This window comes from Phyllostomus hastatus, unplaced genomic scaffold, assembly GCF_019186645.2.
Source record: "Phyllostomus hastatus isolate PE091 unplaced genomic scaffold, TTU_PhHast_1.1 phas_scaffold_46, whole genome shotgun sequence".
NCBI lineage: Eukaryota > Metazoa > Chordata > Mammalia > Chiroptera > Phyllostomidae > Phyllostomus > Phyllostomus hastatus.
Window position 1 is genome coordinate 7,343,623 of NW_025334032.1, and position 18,081 is coordinate 7,361,703.

Below are 18,081 nucleotides of genomic sequence, written 5' to 3' on the forward strand. Positions count from 1 at the left end.
AGTGATTAACCACTTTAATGACCTTGGGCAATGGTTCACTTTAACCATTTGAACCTGAGTTTCCTCATCTGTAAAATGAGCAGCCATTTAAGAACCAATTCCCAGAATGACCTCATAGTACATTCATATAAAAGAAAAGGTAAATGATTAGAGTGAAACCATGTGCCCCATTGTGTCCTATCCTCATCTATCCATAAGACTCACCATCATCAAATGCAAAAGCTCAAGACATTCATTATGTTCAAGTTTTCTTTTCATTACTCATGACATCATCTTTCTCTACTGATATCAAACTGCTGTCACTGTTTATTGCAATGCGTTTAGTGTTGGCCTTTTGCAATTACTGTCACTTATGAACATAAGTACACTTATTCAGCCTTTTTCAGAAATCATTTCCCCCATATTCTTAGTGGGATAACTTTATTTCATTTGTCTGGTCTTTCACTCAAAATAATTATTTTTGATAGGTCAATTCTATGCCACACAACATGCTAAAAATAGAGGTGACTAAGAAGATATTTCAAACTTAGAGACTGCTGCCTTCTGTGAGATAAAGAATAAAAAAAGTAATGCCCACAGTAGAGCATGACAAATGCTTTAAAATCTATCTCTATGCTCATGGTGTTATAAAAACAGAAAGCAGAAACATCACATATGACTACTAGCAATGAATAGTGAGTAGAATTGGGAAAAACTTCCAGCACTGTCGATGCTTAGCTTTACTATTAAAGGATTAACAGACACTAGTTCTAGGGCAGAGACACAACAGCATCCTGGAAAGTGGAAATAACAAACTCTGTGTGTACACAGGAGACAGAAAGGGGGCAGGAAGAGAAAGAGAACATTTTTACTCTTTCATTTGTGTCTGTAGCTATTCAAGGCTTTTTTCTCAGAGTTGTAATAATCAGTTGTTTCTGTACCAAACAATTTTTAAACTATAGACTCAAAGATTTGGATGTTGGAAAAAATAAGGACACATATACAATCTTCACACCAGGGAGAATAGTGATACCTTAGGTTATAGCCTGCCTCTCTGTCAGTGGAAGGCATGAACTGACCCTATCATTGCACATGCCGGCAATGAACTTCCTCTGGCTGTTACCTGCCTTTCAAGTTTACTCCAGAGAACCATTTGGCTTTGTTTTCACTCCTATTTGATCTCCTCTTTCAGGATTAATTAAAAACTCCTATGACTTGGCCTGAGTTCTAATGCTGGGTACTTTGGGAAATTAATCCCATTCTGGAATTCTCAGAGATGAAACTATTTATTGATTTTTGAAAACTTTTAATTACTCTTCCTGGGCCTTTAGAGTGGACAACAAGACAAGATAAATAGTCCAAAATAGCAGAAAATAATATTGACATACAGCTCTTTTAATAAAGTAAATCTGGCGTATTTTCTAACGAATAGAAAAATTTCCCTTACTGTTAAACAGATTATTTTAATATAATTTTTCCTTTTTCTTATCCTTTCTTAAAGGGCTAGATAGGTAAAAGCCATAAAGAACTGAATTCATCATAAACCAAAATTTGAATAATATGCTATTTTATTTTTTAAAAGTATTAGTCATTTTACTTTGTTATATCTGTATAATCTTTAATTATATATTTTCCCTAAGTTTGCTTCCTTCACTGTTTTGCTCACTATTTTGCCAACATTGATAAGGGACAACTCATATGAAAGCAGCCAGAAGACTGGTGTCTGAGGTCGAATGAGACAAAGAATGTATTCAAAAAGAATATTAGAAGAGTAAACTATCAGAACACAGAAGAAACACTGATCAGTTCCAAACTGAAAATGTGAAAACTGTTTTGATGTTTAAATACAAATCTACTACCCTTGACATTTCAAATCTAGGCCAAGAGCTTCTCAAGCAATAATTCTACTCTTTTTGCTTTAGGAACTATAAGATCCAGGGCAAGGAGTTATCTATAAGGAGTGAGTTGGCATAACGGAAAATAGCCACCAGAATATGAGGCCCAGAATATAGGACTTTAGATAGTGATTTCACCAATTAATTAATGTGTGGCAAGGAGCTGTTTCCTCTCCTCTCTTATGAGGATCAGAATACCCAATGTATGAGATCACTTTATGAATTACCAGTTATGAATATAAAGTGATTTATTAAGAGATCAAAATATATGTGTTTGTGAAATGTGATTTGGCTGAGTGTATGGCTGAAGAGCAGCAATTTTTCTCACCCTAACAGGCTTCCATGTTTTGGAGATAGTCAAATGAAGCCACAGACTCCACAATGGTAAGAACATGTAGTTACATTAAAAGTGAAGGCCACTGGCTGGCGTAGCTCAGTGGATTGAGTGCGGGCTGGGAACCAAAGTGTCCCAGGTTCGATTCCCAGCCAGGGTACATTCCTGGGTTGCAGGCCAGAACCCCCAGCAACCACACATTGATGTTTCTCTCTCTTTCTCTCTCTCTCTCTCTCTCTCTCTCTCTCTCTATCTATCTATCTCTATCTCTATCTCTATCTCCCTCCCTTCCCTCTCTAAAAAAATAAATAAAAAAATAAAATCTTTAAAAAAAAAGTGAAGGCCAATCATCATTTACAAAATGTTCGGGATATTTCTAGTACCCTTGGCACCATGCATAGTTATTACAATATTATTGACTCTATTTCCTAAGCTGTATTTTACATTCCCATGACTATTTTGTAAATACCAATGTGTACTTCTTAATCCCTTATCTTTTTCACCCAGTCCTCCAAACCCACCTCGCATCTAGCAACCATGTCTTTTCTCTATAAGTCTGTTACAATTTTATTTACTTATGCCATATGCCTGAAACTAATGCAAAATATTATTTAATGTAAACTGTAGTTGAAAAATAAAATGAAATAAAAAGAATAAAATGTAAAAGAAAGTGAAAGCCAGGGGGAATTTAGAAAGTGCCAAAACTCCTGTCTCTGGAAGTCAAACATGAAGTGCACTTGTCCAATCTAATCACTAGACCTAAAAACAGGTGAGTCACTGAATGAATTGAAAAAACTGAGATGATTGCCCTGCAGTTCCAGGAACACATGAAAAAACCTGCTTCTTTGCAAGAGACTCTAGTTGCCACTGATGCTACTTAGACATTATTAGGGAAATAGCTGTAAGGGAAGAGGAAACTCTGTTCACCCCCAGGTAGAGAGAGCCATAGCAATTAGCTAAAAGCTTAACATTCCTTGAAGACTTAAGATTTTATCTTTTAAAAAGCCATGCAAATTTTGAGTTCTACTCTACAATACATCTTCGGGAATTCTAAGATAAAACTTAAGGTTTTAAATCACATTACAGGTCAGATTCTAACAAACTCAGCCTTACAAATACAAATCCACAGATAGGGTTTGGTGTCCACATACTCACCATATTCTCCAGGTAATTTTCTCTACCACAGAGATATCATCCTAGAAATGAATTCTCAAAATGTGCTGCTAGTCCTGCTACAGTCATTGAATGTTACTGTGGCTTCTATGAAGGGACAGGAGTAGAGCAGGCTGGCCAGGTTGAACCTGAGATATCCAAAGGATACTATATGATTTCTACAACTACAGTGAACATTATTGAGAGGCACTGAATTGGCAGGGCTCTAACTTCACAGTCACATAGTACATTCAGAAGTTCCAATACATCATTTCAGATTTTAGCCCTAAAATATGCAACATTAACCACTTACTCATATGCCCTGTTTAGAACTTCTCTCCTAATCATGCTCTCCTTGTAACTGAACATTTTATTCAAATATTTTGTATACATTCATTGAAGATAATTTTGTACATTTTAACCAAATTACAGCTGAATATTTAAAAGCCTAGAAATTGGTGTCATAGAGAACAGGGCTTAAATTCTGCTTTTGTCACAGCTGTTTCACCTTGGACATCTAATTTGACCTTCTTGAGCTTCAGTTACCTTGGCTGTAAGGTAAGAGTGTAAAAAGAGAACATAACTTATCTGATTGTTATAAGTATTAAATAAGAAAATAACCTATATCAATTGTTCAATAAATGTTATTTAGCACTTATATAAGAAACTAGTGACCTATCTTATTTCCTTATCCTTTTTGGAGGAAGTAAACAAAAGATCAAAAGAAGTGCTATATTGTAATTGGTAAAACAATCAATTTTAGATCCTTTTTCAAATTGTAGGGTTTTATCATACTAAAGACTAACAAATGTTTTCACTATTTTGGCAGAAATCATGCTGGCATTAATTTTTATATAGAAATTCAGACTACTCTGAAATATTTTCTTATGTTTAATTTCTTTTTAATTATCACACTAAAAGTTTGATTTAACTGTGACTCAAGTGGTCCACAATTTTTTTGTTGACACTATTACAGATGTCTCCCACTTTTCCCTCTTTGCCCACCTTTACCCCCAACCCCTCTTCACCACACTATTGTCTGTGTCCATCTTAGAGATGGATAAGCATAATTTTAAAAGAGATATATAGAGTAATACAAATATATTACATATCACTATTTCATAGACTCAGATGAAGCTGAATCCCCTGAAATATCACATCTAATAGGGATAGAAACCAGATGAAATATGGACATTGATTTTCTCTATGACATATTATAAAAAGTTTTTGTATATGCATCTGCTTTTGATCTGTGTGTATATATAGGTTTATGAATTTGGGATTAGAATATTGAAGAAATTGCTCAAATGGCAGAACAAACATGGACTCGCAAATTAGGTATGAGTTCAAATCCTGGCTTTCTCACTTATCACACGACATATTATTTAACCTCTTCGGGATGGTATCCTCATGAAAAATGGGGAAAATAATTCCTTTCAGATTGTTCTAAAATCAGTTATATAAGCAAAATATCTCAGGTATAAAAAGTTTTCCACATATGTTGCTACTAATTTAATTAAAAATCTACATGCACTATCAAAGTATTTTTCATTTCTTATTTAAATACTTTAAAGAAAATGTTTCCACTATGTATTTGTCCAAGTTTGTTCTTATGTCTTCCACTTGGGAGATATCTCTGCATGAATCCTATAAGTTAAATGTAGCAGTCACTCTTCATCCTTTCAAAGGAAGTTTAAATATAACATTTATAAAGGACTCATGGACAAGGACAATGGTGAGGAGGACTGAATGTGGATGTTGGGTGGGCAGGAGAGAGTAATGGGGGAAAAGGGGAGACAACTGTAACTGAACAATAAAAAAATTTTTAAAAAGATTTTATAGACCTTTGCATAAATTGGAGGCACTTACAGTTTTACATATTCTATGAAATTCTTCCCTGATCATGTCCATTAATTAAAATTTAATATTCTAAATTCTACTGCTTCTATTGTTAATTTTTCTGACCTTCCTATTTTAAAAACTCATTATTATATAAATATAACTTATAATATAATTTATTTTCAACTTCTTAAAGAGTAAACTTTTATTTGGACCAGAAATAAAAAACTGCCAAAAACCTAATTTTACATTGTCTCTAGTCTAAGTCTTAGTGATTTTATAAAATGACGACAAGCCCTATAAGCCTGGTCAGGGTGACCATAGAATGTTTTGTCTATACTGAGACTCTCTTCAGATGAAAACAGAAACTATTAGTAATTACTCTGAAATAACAGATATACCAGGATTGTTCTGGACATTTGTGATGTGTGGTCCCATACTTCTAAGTCTTAGAGCTAATAGTCTAACCATCACAAATATTTACCTGAACTTCTGGTTAAATCATGCTCTCTGTATAATAAAATTTTTCATATACTATACTATATTATACTAAGAGTATTAAAGTATACTATATATACTTTTATATAGTAAATGTTAACTTACCTTAAAGTTTTTTTCATTATCTCACACTTGGGAAAAATATTTCATTATCTCATACTCAGCTATGAATAAATTTCTCTCCTTTCTAAAGAATGATAATAAGGTATCAGGTAAGTTTTCATTCTTTCTATTTCACCTACCAGGTCATTTTAAAAATTCCCTCTTTAAGCCTAAGGGAGATCTCCGCCATCACACTGGCAATTTGCATGCCTGTTTCTGACATAGGCCATTGCTCTTCTCAACTTTCTTTAGGTTATGAACTGCTCTGCTTAGTCAAATATCATTACTTGTTCCATACTGCCCCAGGGTCACCATTCATTACTGGAGAAGAATCTACAGTTTCACTAGTAATGGTAGTGAGGACATAGCTAAGATTCCCTTCCATCTGTTTTAAAAGAAATCACTCCATTTAAAAGCACAACTGTGTGTTTTGGGTTGTTCTGTATTCATCCTGTTTGCCTCACAGATGAAACATAACCATTAATTCCACAGGTCAGCCGTGAAATCCAGCATCTACAGGCTTCTGAATAGACACCCCTCTGCCTGAAACTTCTCCCAATATTTGGGTATACTGCATGCAAATCAATTAAGCAGAAAGTGGAACACTTATTAAAGGACAACAATTGAGAGAATTGAGGTCACGACACCATAGGCAACACTGATTGCTGTACACAGAACCACCATACTGTAGCTTAACTTCTGACAGTGAAGTTTATGGGAAATTTCTAGTTAACAAACAACAAAAGGAAACAAAAATGTTGAAAACATTTCACTGGGATTTTTATGCATATCATTTTGGTTTTGGACAATTTTTTAGTCCTTTAAAATAGATATGTTAATGTCTGGGCTGGAAATAATGATAACATGCTATTGACAATTTTTCTGCTTATGAGTGGGACTTCAAAACTCACTTTCTCCCAATTAAAAAGGAGAAAACTGTATTTGAACAATGATTAAAAAATAATAATAATAAAAAAACTCACTTTCTACTGAACTTAAAATTATAGGAAAAATTGTATAAATCATTGGTCCTTGAAAAAGACCATCAAACTTATGAAAATATTTTATGAGCAACACTTCTACTATGTGGTTAGTTATGCATTTTCTCCTCAAATAATAAACTAAGAAACACATAAATAGAAGGCAAAATGTATGTGTATGTACATAATGCTATTGGGCAGATTTTACAAATATGAGAAAATGCAGACATTCGTTCATAACTGCTATGTCTTGATTAACTGAAAATTCTGCCAGCATTTATGAAATTTTTCAAAGTGAATGCCATTTTAGGATAAAGTAATGGACTGAAGCTAATATTCAGAATACAAAAGGTCTTTTAATATTTTTTTCAAAGACATTTATTTCTTTATACTGAGTGTAGTATGGAGCTGGGAAAGAGTACGTAGCCAAAGTTATTTAAGGGCTGTGAGTTCAGAAGTTACTCAGGTACATATTCTCAATTGGTATCATACTTTATGTGTCAAATTATAGCTTCTCAGCATGATACCTGATCTTCTAGCTGTGCTAACAAGTTTTAGAATTCTCGCATTCTGACTTGGTTTTCAATGAACTGGCAACTTTAAATCAGCTTCCTGAACTCACTGCTGCTATAACACAGTTGCTTTTTTATCCTGAAGCTCTGTTCACCTCTGTGTCTATTGTCTCCCACCCACACAACATCTTTTTCCATCATCATATTCATTCATGAAACAATCTAGACATATTCTACAGCCTACACACAGTTTTAAAAAAAAACTGCCTACAGGTTTGTTCACACATTTGTCTCTTCTGTCACCCACACAGTGGGTAACTCCCTTACCACTTCCTTTAAATTTCCTACCCTGTGTTTGTACCAGTCTATTGCTTTTTTCTAATGTTAATTTTGCTTTTCAATGTTTTAATCATTTCTCCTTTTTTTCCTTTAGCAACTTGCTTTCCTTTGTTTTTATTTTAAATTTCCTCTTCTTTATGAACCATGCTTTCAATAAATAGCTACTAAGTAATTATTCTGTGCTAGGATACTAGACACTGGCAGTAAGAAAATGAACATTCTCCACTTTTTGCTGTATGTGTCCTTAAGGCTCTCACACTGTAATGAGGAAAATAGAAAAAGATTGCTATGAGTGCCAGTGTGTTAGTTTTGGCAAGATGGGCTACATTAAATTCCACTCCTTCCACTACAAACTAGAGCTGCTGGATAAATGATAACTTTAAAAAATTTCAGGCTCACAAGAAAGAAAAACACATTCCAAAATGTCAAAACATAACAAGGAATTAAAAACTGGAAGGAAGGAAGTACACGAATTGGCAAAATGGTGTTATGAATAAGAGCTAATTATCCAGTATTCAGGAGTTTGGGTTTTACTGGCACATGAGGCAGAAGACAAAAGTCTGAGTCTATGTAAGTCTGGAAACTGGAAATGTGACACTATGTATAAAGCCAGGTTGTAATTTAGATGAGTGCCAGATAGTGATATTGATGAGGAGATAGTCAAATAGATCAATCAAGCAATAGCAACCATAGGTACAGATCCAAACATAGACAGGGAATTCATTAATGAGGAAGGTAACATCAAATTCAGCAGTTAATAGCACACAATAAATACTGCTAGGACAAATAACTGTATGAAGAAAATTCAATTTCTATTTCACACTAAAACATTTCCAATCAGTTTTAGTAAAGTGTACTTAACATATAATAAACTGTATGCATAGGGTGGGGCAAAAATAGGTTAACAGTCGTGACTACACAAAACAGTTTATTCTTGTATTATTATTTATTAATTATTATATAACTTTCCATATGAACAACTGTAAACCTACTTTTGTTCCACCCTATATTAAAATGTACAATTTAATAAACTTTGAAATATGTACAGAACCATAGTCAAGATAATGAACATATTGATCAAGCCCAAAGATTCCCGGGTGGTTATCCATTTTAAACCCCAACACTTATCCCCAGGAAAACACTGCTTTCCTTTCATTATTGAAAGGATTGTGTTTTCTAAAATTTTATATAAATGGAATAACAGAATATGTAATCTTTTTATTTTATTATTTTTAATGATTTTCCCTTTTTATTTTTTCCTTTGCTTATATTTTTAAAAATATACTTTATTGATTATGCTATTACAGTTGTCCCACTTTTTCTCCATTTACCTCCCTCCACCATTCCCCCCTTAGTTAATATCGATGGGTCATGCATATAAGTTCTTTGGCATCACCATTTCCTACACTACTCATTTTTTTTTAAGAAACACATTGTATTACAAAAAATGTTAAATGGACAAAATAATGTAATAAACCCCCAGGTATCCATTATACAACTTCAATAATGATCAGTTCATGCCCAGTCTTGTTTCTTTTTTTTTTAATTATTTTATTGTTGTTCAGTTACAGTTGTCTGAGTTTACCCCCCACGATTCCCCCACGCCGACTTCAGCCAAACCCACCTCCCTCCCTTGCTTCCACCCTCCTGCCTTGGTTTGTACATGTGTCCTTTATAGTTGTTCCTGAAAATCATTCCCTCTTTCTTAATCCACTTTCCCAAGTGGTTACATTGTTTTCAGTCTGGCTTGTTTTGAACCCTTGCCCTTAATATGTGTCTTTAAAAACTGGACAAAATAATTTTGAATAAGTAGAGAATAAAGAATAGCGAGTACATAAATAACTTCTTAAAAATTTAGCTACAGAAGTTCTTCTCATGAGAATTGCAAAAACATCCTTGTTAATCACCTAGATTAAAATGCAGCTAATAGAGAAACTTACCCTGGTTTTGTGTCATTTACTACACAGTGAAAGGTAAATGTTCCAAACATCTGAACACCTAAAATTCCATAAAGAAGCAGAAAGAAAAGTAGAAAAATTGAAACACTCCATATTTGTTCTCCTGATCGCCTAGAGGGAAAAAAAAGACAGGTAAAATAGGTAAAACAAGCAAAAAAAAGTCATAAACTTTCCCCTTTAATGCATGTAAAAGCAGTCCTTACTTTAAAATATTTGTAATTCTGGTCCTTGGTAGTTCAAATCGGAAATAAATTCGGAATGCTCGGATCATAATTAGTGGCCTTGGGATCCGCAACATGCCCCAAGGTGACATCTGATCAACTATATCAGCAATTTCAAATACCTGTAAATTTAACAAGTTTAGACTTTCTGTTAGCATGGTTTGTAGACATGGCATATACAGACAGCATCAGGAGCTGCACCCTGCCCTGTGAATTTTGCCTTATATTATTTTCTATTTAAATCAATTTTCTTTTGAGTACATTTTGAAGCTATAGCTCTCCTAAGAGGAACAAATACATAAACTAATGAAAGTGCCATTAATCTTGTTCATTTCTATATTCTAAGTACCAACTTAGAATATAGAAAAAGTGTGCAAAGACTTCCTCATTAATCATGTTCTTTGGCAGAACTTTTTGAATATGTAGAAACTAAAGTAATGGAGACAGGGTTAGAAATATGAAAAAATGTGGGAAGGAATTATAACATTTACGAAGAGGCAAAGTAATAATTAGAAAATGTTTGTCAGTTATATAATAGTTATTAAATAAAAAAAGAAATTACTATGCAGGATAAATTAGGCAACTGTATAAGTGAGCTTTATAAAAATAAAGCCATCAATAAGCACTATGGATAAGTATGTAGAATTAACTGTGGATTTCTTTTATTATGAATGTATTCATGAAGAATATAATAACTTTACCTGAATTAAATGCAAAATTAAGACTGATTGAATGCATGGAATGAATTCTACCATTTTCAAACAAAATTCCTCCTTTAGACCTTTTTAATATGGGGCCCCCATTTCTCATAGTAAGGTATTTTCCACTTGAAATATAGTATTTTATGTAGACTAGTATGTATCTCAATGTATGTGTGTGTGTGTGTGTGTATATATATATATATATATATATATATATATATATATATATATATATATAATTAGCTGTTTTTAGTGAAGATTCAGTCACATAAAAGACTGGAATTTTAGTTTTTAAATTCATTTTTTTATTCCATAAATACTGAAGTCTCACCCATATTCTTTCCTTTATTTCAATGAATATATTTTATATATGCTCAATAAAAAATAATTTCCTATTTTACTGACTTTCATTTCTGCTTGAGAAATAATTCACAAATGTGACTGACAATGATTAAAATATTAGGTTTTTATCAAACATTTAAAATAACAGAATGTTGTAGAAAAGTACACAGTGACAAATTATATATTATTTAATATATCTAGTTAGATTTTCAACACAAATTTTGGAAAATATCTCCTTGTAATTTAAAAGTTTTTAATTACCTGCAATACCAATGAAACCCAAAGGCAAAAGACCATAAATCCATCAAAAACACACCAACGATCTTTCACGTAGGAACTATCCCCCTAAAAACAAATATTACATAACATTATCAGGCAACAGGAATAATTTCAAACAATATCTGTAGAAGGAATGGTCAAGCATTAATACAGTAAAAGCTATCCACAGTTTTTTATATTATAAAAAATTATATTATAAAAGAACACTTTTAGCACTTAAATAGCATTATATATGAGGAAAATAATTTGTAAAACACAAGTTACTGAAGAAATTTGCATATAGAGTTTTAAATGTGTGCAAAGGAAAAAAATCACTACTTTTTCTTTATGCAAATTCTACCATTTAATGAACCAAAGGATGATCCAAAGGCCATTCTACTCATTAGGCAGCTTTACCCTGAACCAACTCTCTTCCTGAAGAACCAAGAGCACACAGTGGTCAGTGTGAAGGCCTTTACACTTGTGGGATCAACCACCGTTAGTGGGACATTAACCAGAAGTTCACCTCAAGCTAAATTAAAAGTGAAGGAGAAGAAATTTGTCTTTATTTTCAAAGAAAACATATAATGACTTTATCTTTCATTGGGATTATACATGTAAAAGAAAAATAAAGAAGACATACTGCTTTAATTTTTTTTATCCTCACCCAAGAACATTTTCTTTCATTACTTTTAGAGAGAGAAGAACATCAATGCAAGAGAAGAATCAATTGGTTGCCTCCCAAATGCACAAGTACTGGGGATGACTGGCATGTGTTTGGACCATGGGTCACACATGGCCGGGGCTGAAGCCACAATCTAGGTATGTGCTCTACCAGAGAATTGAACCCACAACGTTTCAGTTACAAGAAAATGCTCCAGCTAACTGAGCCACACCAGCCAAGGCCTACTTTCTTTTTTTTTGGAGTAGTGAATCTACTTTGACTACTACTTTTGTAGTAGTGAATCTACTTAGAATGCATATTATAAAATGAACATTTTAGAAAAAATTTCTTTTGGAATAACAAAACAGAAAACCCATGAAGTTAGAATTGAAAGCCTTTAAATAGAAAGGTCTTTGCTTTCTTAGGACAACCCTATTAAGTCACAATTTCTTCAATAATCCATGAAATTCTATTCTAAATTTGGTCACATCTATCATTACTGCTCTGACTGAACCTGTATTTGAAATAAAAATGGGAACATCATACCAAGATTTTCAATAAATAGTAAAATATATTTTAGGATATTTAGGAAAATAATTTTCAGAACCTTCCACCCTTAGTGACAAATAGGGTAATCAAAGTTTCCATCAGAAGTTTCCAGAAATATTTTGTTGTTTGTAAAACTAATGATATGATTAACCACAAATGAAAGTTAACTGACCAAGATATGAAGTATAAACTCAACTTAGTGAACACTGATTAAGCACCTACTTTACATAAGAGGATGCATAATGCCTAGTGAAACATACACACACTACTTTTATGTAGAACAACAGATATTCATACAACCAGCTAATATAAAGGCAAAATAACTTATAATAAAGCTAAAAACATGGTGATGAGATAAGAATATTAATTCAATGGAAATTTCAGAGAAAACAATGCCAGTTCCCAAATGAATGAACGAATAATTTTTTCAGTGCCAACAGAATCAACCAAATGTGTTACGTATTAAGAAGACACAAAACAGACATGAAAGCAAACTCTAAGACTTTGGGTTTGGATAATGAGGACAATGACACTATTAAATTACCTGCTATGATCATTATGTGATATTTTAAACCTGATAAAGAGAAAATCTGTATTTCAGGATCTACTGGTTATATATATACAAGCACACATATTAAATATAGACAAAATAATTAAAAATTATAGTTGTCTTCAGACCTTCACAAGACATCTTTTCTCACAGGCATTATATTTGCCTTGTATATTACACAACTAACTGAAAATATAAATTAATTATAAACTAGATATAATTTTATATGAGCCTAATTTTGATTAATATCTAAAAAATAATGGAATATAAATTAAAGTTGTGCTTTGAATATTTCCTTGAATTGCTTAACAAATAAAACAATTTTTAAAATTTGTTTATTTTTCCATTTACTCCATGCACAGAACACCTTTACGGACTAGGCAGTGTTTAAGGCAGCAGTGATACTGGAGTGAACAAAATACTCTTGTCCTATTGTAACTTACATTTACAGTTAACTTTTAAAAATGTGAAATATACAGTAAATGTTGATAAGTGTTACATAGAAAAATAAAAGTGTATATTTTCAAATTGACTTTTTTTTTAAAGATTTTATTTATTTATTTTTAGAGAGGGGAAGGGAGGGAGAAAGAGAGAGAGAGAAACATCAACGTGTGGTTACCTCTCATGTGGCCCCCACTGGCCTGCAACCCAGGGATGTGCCCTGACTGGGAATCAAACCTGTGATGCTTTGGTTCACAGCCCATACTCAATCCACTGAGCTATGCCAGCCAGAGCTTCAAATTGACTTTTATTAAACAATATGTTCTTTACTTGTGTGTTAGGCAAAAGAGAGAGAGAAATACCATTTGGTCTTTATTTTAAGAACTAGGCATAGTTGTGATTGTTTATAAATGTTAACTATTATCTATCCTATACCTACCTATGGAAAAGAAGTACATGTCTGTTCCTTTTACTTTCAATCCAGCCCCAGAGATTTCCCTGCTTAGCTCTTCCTCACCTCTCTAATCTATCACCAATGGATTTCTTGTAACCACCTTATGTCTTCACCTTTGGTTCTGATGTGTAAAATAAGTGGTAAAATTGCCATTTTCAGAAGCATTTTCTCAACCCCTTGAGATTTTGCCTCCTGGCAGTTGTTGCAGTTTAGCTCAAATAAACTCATAAAAATTCTTTAAAAATACAGAGAAGTCCAAAAACAAAACCCAAAATTTTATGGGACTCAGCAGAAATCTGTTTTAAAATAGGAACAAATAAAAGTAAATCTTAGGAAGGAAAATAATAATAATTATAGATGATTGTGGGCACAGGTACCCAAAGAGAATGAGTTTATATGGTATTTTCCTCAAAGGTATTATTCTTTTCTTTCTTTTTTGTCATTGAAAATGTTATATAAGTCTCACTGCAATTAACCTCTTTTATTGCTCATAATATGCTTTACTAATAAATTATATTCAATAAAATAGAGACGATGGAAGCTTCCATTAGATTGAGGATTATTTAAAATGTAAAAAGTGTGCCCTGGCTGGTGTGGCTCAGTGGATTGAGTGCTGGCCTGCAAACCAAAGGGTCGCTAGTTTGATTCCCACTCAGAGCACATGCCTTGGTTGCAGGCCAGGTCCCCAACAAGGGACACATGAGAGGCAACTGCACATTGATGTTTCTCTCACTCTCTTTCTCCCTCCCTCCTCCTCTCTAAAATAAATAAATAAAATCTTTAAAAAAAAGCTTGGCTCTTTAAAAAATAAAAATAAAATAAAATATAAAAAGTGAGGAAAAACAGTGATATTTTCTTAGGAGGCAGATGAAAGTGGCCCAGAGAGACACAGTATATCCACAGTTTTCTCTTTTGATTAATGTTCATGTGCTATATTTTAAAAAAATAGATGTTCAAAATTAAATTTTTTAAAAGGTAAACATTTTAGATTTCACAAAAATCATTTTGTTAGCTGGCATAAATAAAATCAAATTTGAAAAATTTGGGCCTAACAAATTCAGAATGTAAAACAATCAATAACAACATAGTTGGGTGAATTTTTGCTTCTTATTTACTATACAAATCTGTTTGCTAAGGAAATCAATGTTGCAAAGCTGACCCAAACTGTATTTTGAACAATATAAAAAGATGAATTATTTTAAAACATTTTAGACACCACGATGGCAATTCCAAATAAAACAAAAGTGTGCCAGCACATTCTATTTTCAAATGACCTCATGTTATAAAAACTAGCTAAACAAAACTTCTGCTGCACAACATAGAAAGTATTTTTCAGTTAGAAAGTAATTTTAGTTACTTTGTTCAGAGTGCTTTCTGCTTTAGACTTTCCAGATATTCGTACTGGCATTTACCTGTAGCCAAGCCAATAACCCACCACGCACTGGGTGGTATGTAATGGTCAGATAGAATTGGCTTCTTTTTACTTTTCTGGTAAAATATGTAAAATAATCCACTTAGCATACATTTTGCATATTATTTTTGGGTTCGTGTTCGCAAGAGTCATTCAATACAAAGACCAATACAACTCAGATTTTTCCCATCTTTTTAAATAACTTTTTGTTCTTTAGTGTTCATGGTTTGTCTTCCTGAAAAATTCTGCTACATCTGTAACAGTTTTTTTCCTCTATACTCTGACCTGACCTCAGCCTACCATGATCAACGTTTCAATTCACACATCATGAAACAACTGGAAACTCAGTTGATGTGTATAATATACCATTATTGTTAATTTACAGAACAGTCCTTTGTAATCCCCATTTGGTGGCTTAATTAATTTATATTTATATTTTAGGCCCTTCAACTTATCAGATGTAATCTTTTGGTGTTGCATTAAAAACATCTATACCCCATTGTCAATGTTTCAGTCTGTTCTGAAAATTAGTAGCACCTTGAGACTTTAAAGTAGACCATTTCAGGAGGCATTCCCACCACCTACCACAGTAATGTGACATTAACAGCAGATATTAAATGAGTTATTAGTAACCACATGAACCATGTCTTAGATAGGTTCTGTGGATTACAATGCATACAGTCAGAAGTCAAGTCATATGCTTTATGAAGGGAACCATTCATCCATCCAATCACTGAAACTCCTGGTATTGTTCCATAAAAGAAATGATTCTTTGACTCCTGGCAAAAAGAGAAAGATGTTCATACTACCTTTCAAGGTAGTATCTTAAAGTTCAACCTCTTTTCCTATGTGATCATGATATATCACATATAAAATTATGAGATAACTTTTGGATATTTCATGAATTACTATAGTTTGAATAAGCAAGGGCTACATGTCAAGCAAATAGAAATCATGTCAAGTTTTATGTAATTTATATGGTAATTGTAAATATGGTTGATTTGAAATTGATATCATATTAAATATTATATATACTCACTAAGGCTTCATAAGGTTAAAAAAGCTTTTTAATAAATAGAATATAGACTTTTAAACCTGGCACTAAGAAATAAAATGTCATATTGCATTTTGTGTCTGACATATTCAGCAAATTGTCTCTTTTTCAATTTATATGTTTAAGTACTCTTAACCATAACTGGTTAAAGGTTACTGTGATTTAGGTTATAATTATGTCCAGATTGTTTTAAAATCCTACTGTATATACCTGAGTTATAATATTAGCAAATAAAAATTGTTCTTTCTACCTGCTTCCAAAATAGCAATCAGAATAACACACATGAATGCCCAGTGGTACTCGAAAAGTTTTAACACCTTAAATATGAAAGAAAAGCTGTAATTTGTTTGTTATATAAACAGGAAATGGAGGACAGAAAGACTAGTCTGCCTGAGTTACAGGCAAAAATCAGCATGATAGTGGCTGGGGAGATGAGCTACACAAGTGCTGCCTGTCAATTTTCCTAACGGCAAAGACTCCAAAGCTGCCAATTACACAGTGTAAGAGAGTAACTTAAATTGCCATGCAAGTATTTAACAAGCAGAGAAACAAACACATGTATCTAAAGACATTTATAGGGATGTAGTTTGCAGTTTATAAAATGATATGCATTGCTATAGTTTCATGAGCCCATGATTTATGGCTCTAAGTTCCCAGGGTCCATCTATCACTGTGTCTCAGCATTATTATTTATTACTTCAACAGTGCTCAAAGGATGCATGTTTCTTTTACCTAGTTCTCTTGCCAGATGGAAAGTAGACAACTGAGAGTTGTTTGAAGAATTCACAGTCTGCAATAATACATTGGGTGCTCTGCAACATTACAAACATATATCTCTGAAATGCTTTATTTTTGCTTCTCTAAGGGATGGGAAGCTAAATGCCTTTCAGAGCAGGAATTAGTGGAGGAGACAATTAGAAACAAGTTATTAAAGAGTGGGAATTAACTGAAAGGTAACTTCAAACTTGGAAAACATAAAATTTGTGAAATCCATAAATACTCTAAAAAATATTTTAAAGACATTTCTTGACAGAAGGACTTTCTGCTGCAATTTTTCTCTCTTATGTTGCCTCCACAGTAAACTTCTCAAATACAAATCAGATCTTGTCACTCTCAGATTTGAATCCCCTGTGTATCTTTACTGACCATAAAATAATGTCTGAGCTCTTTGCAGGGAATGTAAGGCTTTCCACGTGCACAGATTCCTCTAGGCCCACCTTCACAGAGTCCTCTCTAGCTTCTCTCTGTGCACCTCTTATCTGCTCTTTAACTACTTTGAGGTCACCAAAGCACTAGGCTGCTCTACATCTTTGTGTCTTGGAGTACTCCTTTTCTCTTTCTGTGAAATCCTTTACTTCCATGCCCCATTGTCCATATCATTGACCACATTTACTCATCTTTCAAGACATTCACATTCTTCTTTCTTCCAGACTTTTATAAAATGCTCATGCAGAATTTTTTGTTATTTTTTGTGCTTCCTCTCTGCATCCCTTTTACCCATCATTATAGCATTTTCGCAAAACACTAAAGATTTTATCTTTTATTATCTGAATTCTCACTATTCAAATAATCACTATTAACATTTGCATAAATATTTTTCCTAAATCAGTAGGTAACTAGAACCACCATAATGAAGTTGCAAGTATGCTGGAGGAAACATTTAAGTTGTCCATGACTCCTTCAAAAAGGTGTAGTGTGTCAAATGTTCTGTTGCTGTTTTGGGCTAAATATTGTCTGGCATTGTTTATTTGCATAACAGTGGAAAGTGTTAAGTGAATCAATACTTTCCTCTTCCTTAATGATTTTCCCCTTGATATATAAGACTTTCATGGGATCCAAAATTTAAAT

At 33.0% G+C, this 18,081-nt stretch overlaps 1 protein-coding gene across 3 annotated transcripts in view; it reads right to left on the reverse strand.

Moving 5' to 3' along the window:
- Positions 1 to 18,081, reverse strand: part of NALCN (sodium leak channel, non-selective) — a 364,598-nt gene that overhangs the window by 316,329 nt on the left and 30,188 nt on the right. For all 3 annotated transcript variants that reach the window (XR_006783694.1, XM_045821795.1, XM_045821794.1), the window contains exons 4-6: positions 11,114 to 11,197; positions 9,792 to 9,931; positions 9,571 to 9,699 (exon numbers count right to left, since the gene is read on the reverse strand). Coding sequence is in view for 2 of the 3 variants with exons in the window: in XM_045821795.1 (XP_045677751.1) it covers positions 9,571 to 9,699; positions 9,792 to 9,931; positions 11,114 to 11,197 (353 nt within the window). In the remaining variant the exon portion in view is untranslated. The remainder of the gene's footprint in view (positions 1 to 9,570; positions 9,700 to 9,791; positions 9,932 to 11,113; positions 11,198 to 18,081) is intronic.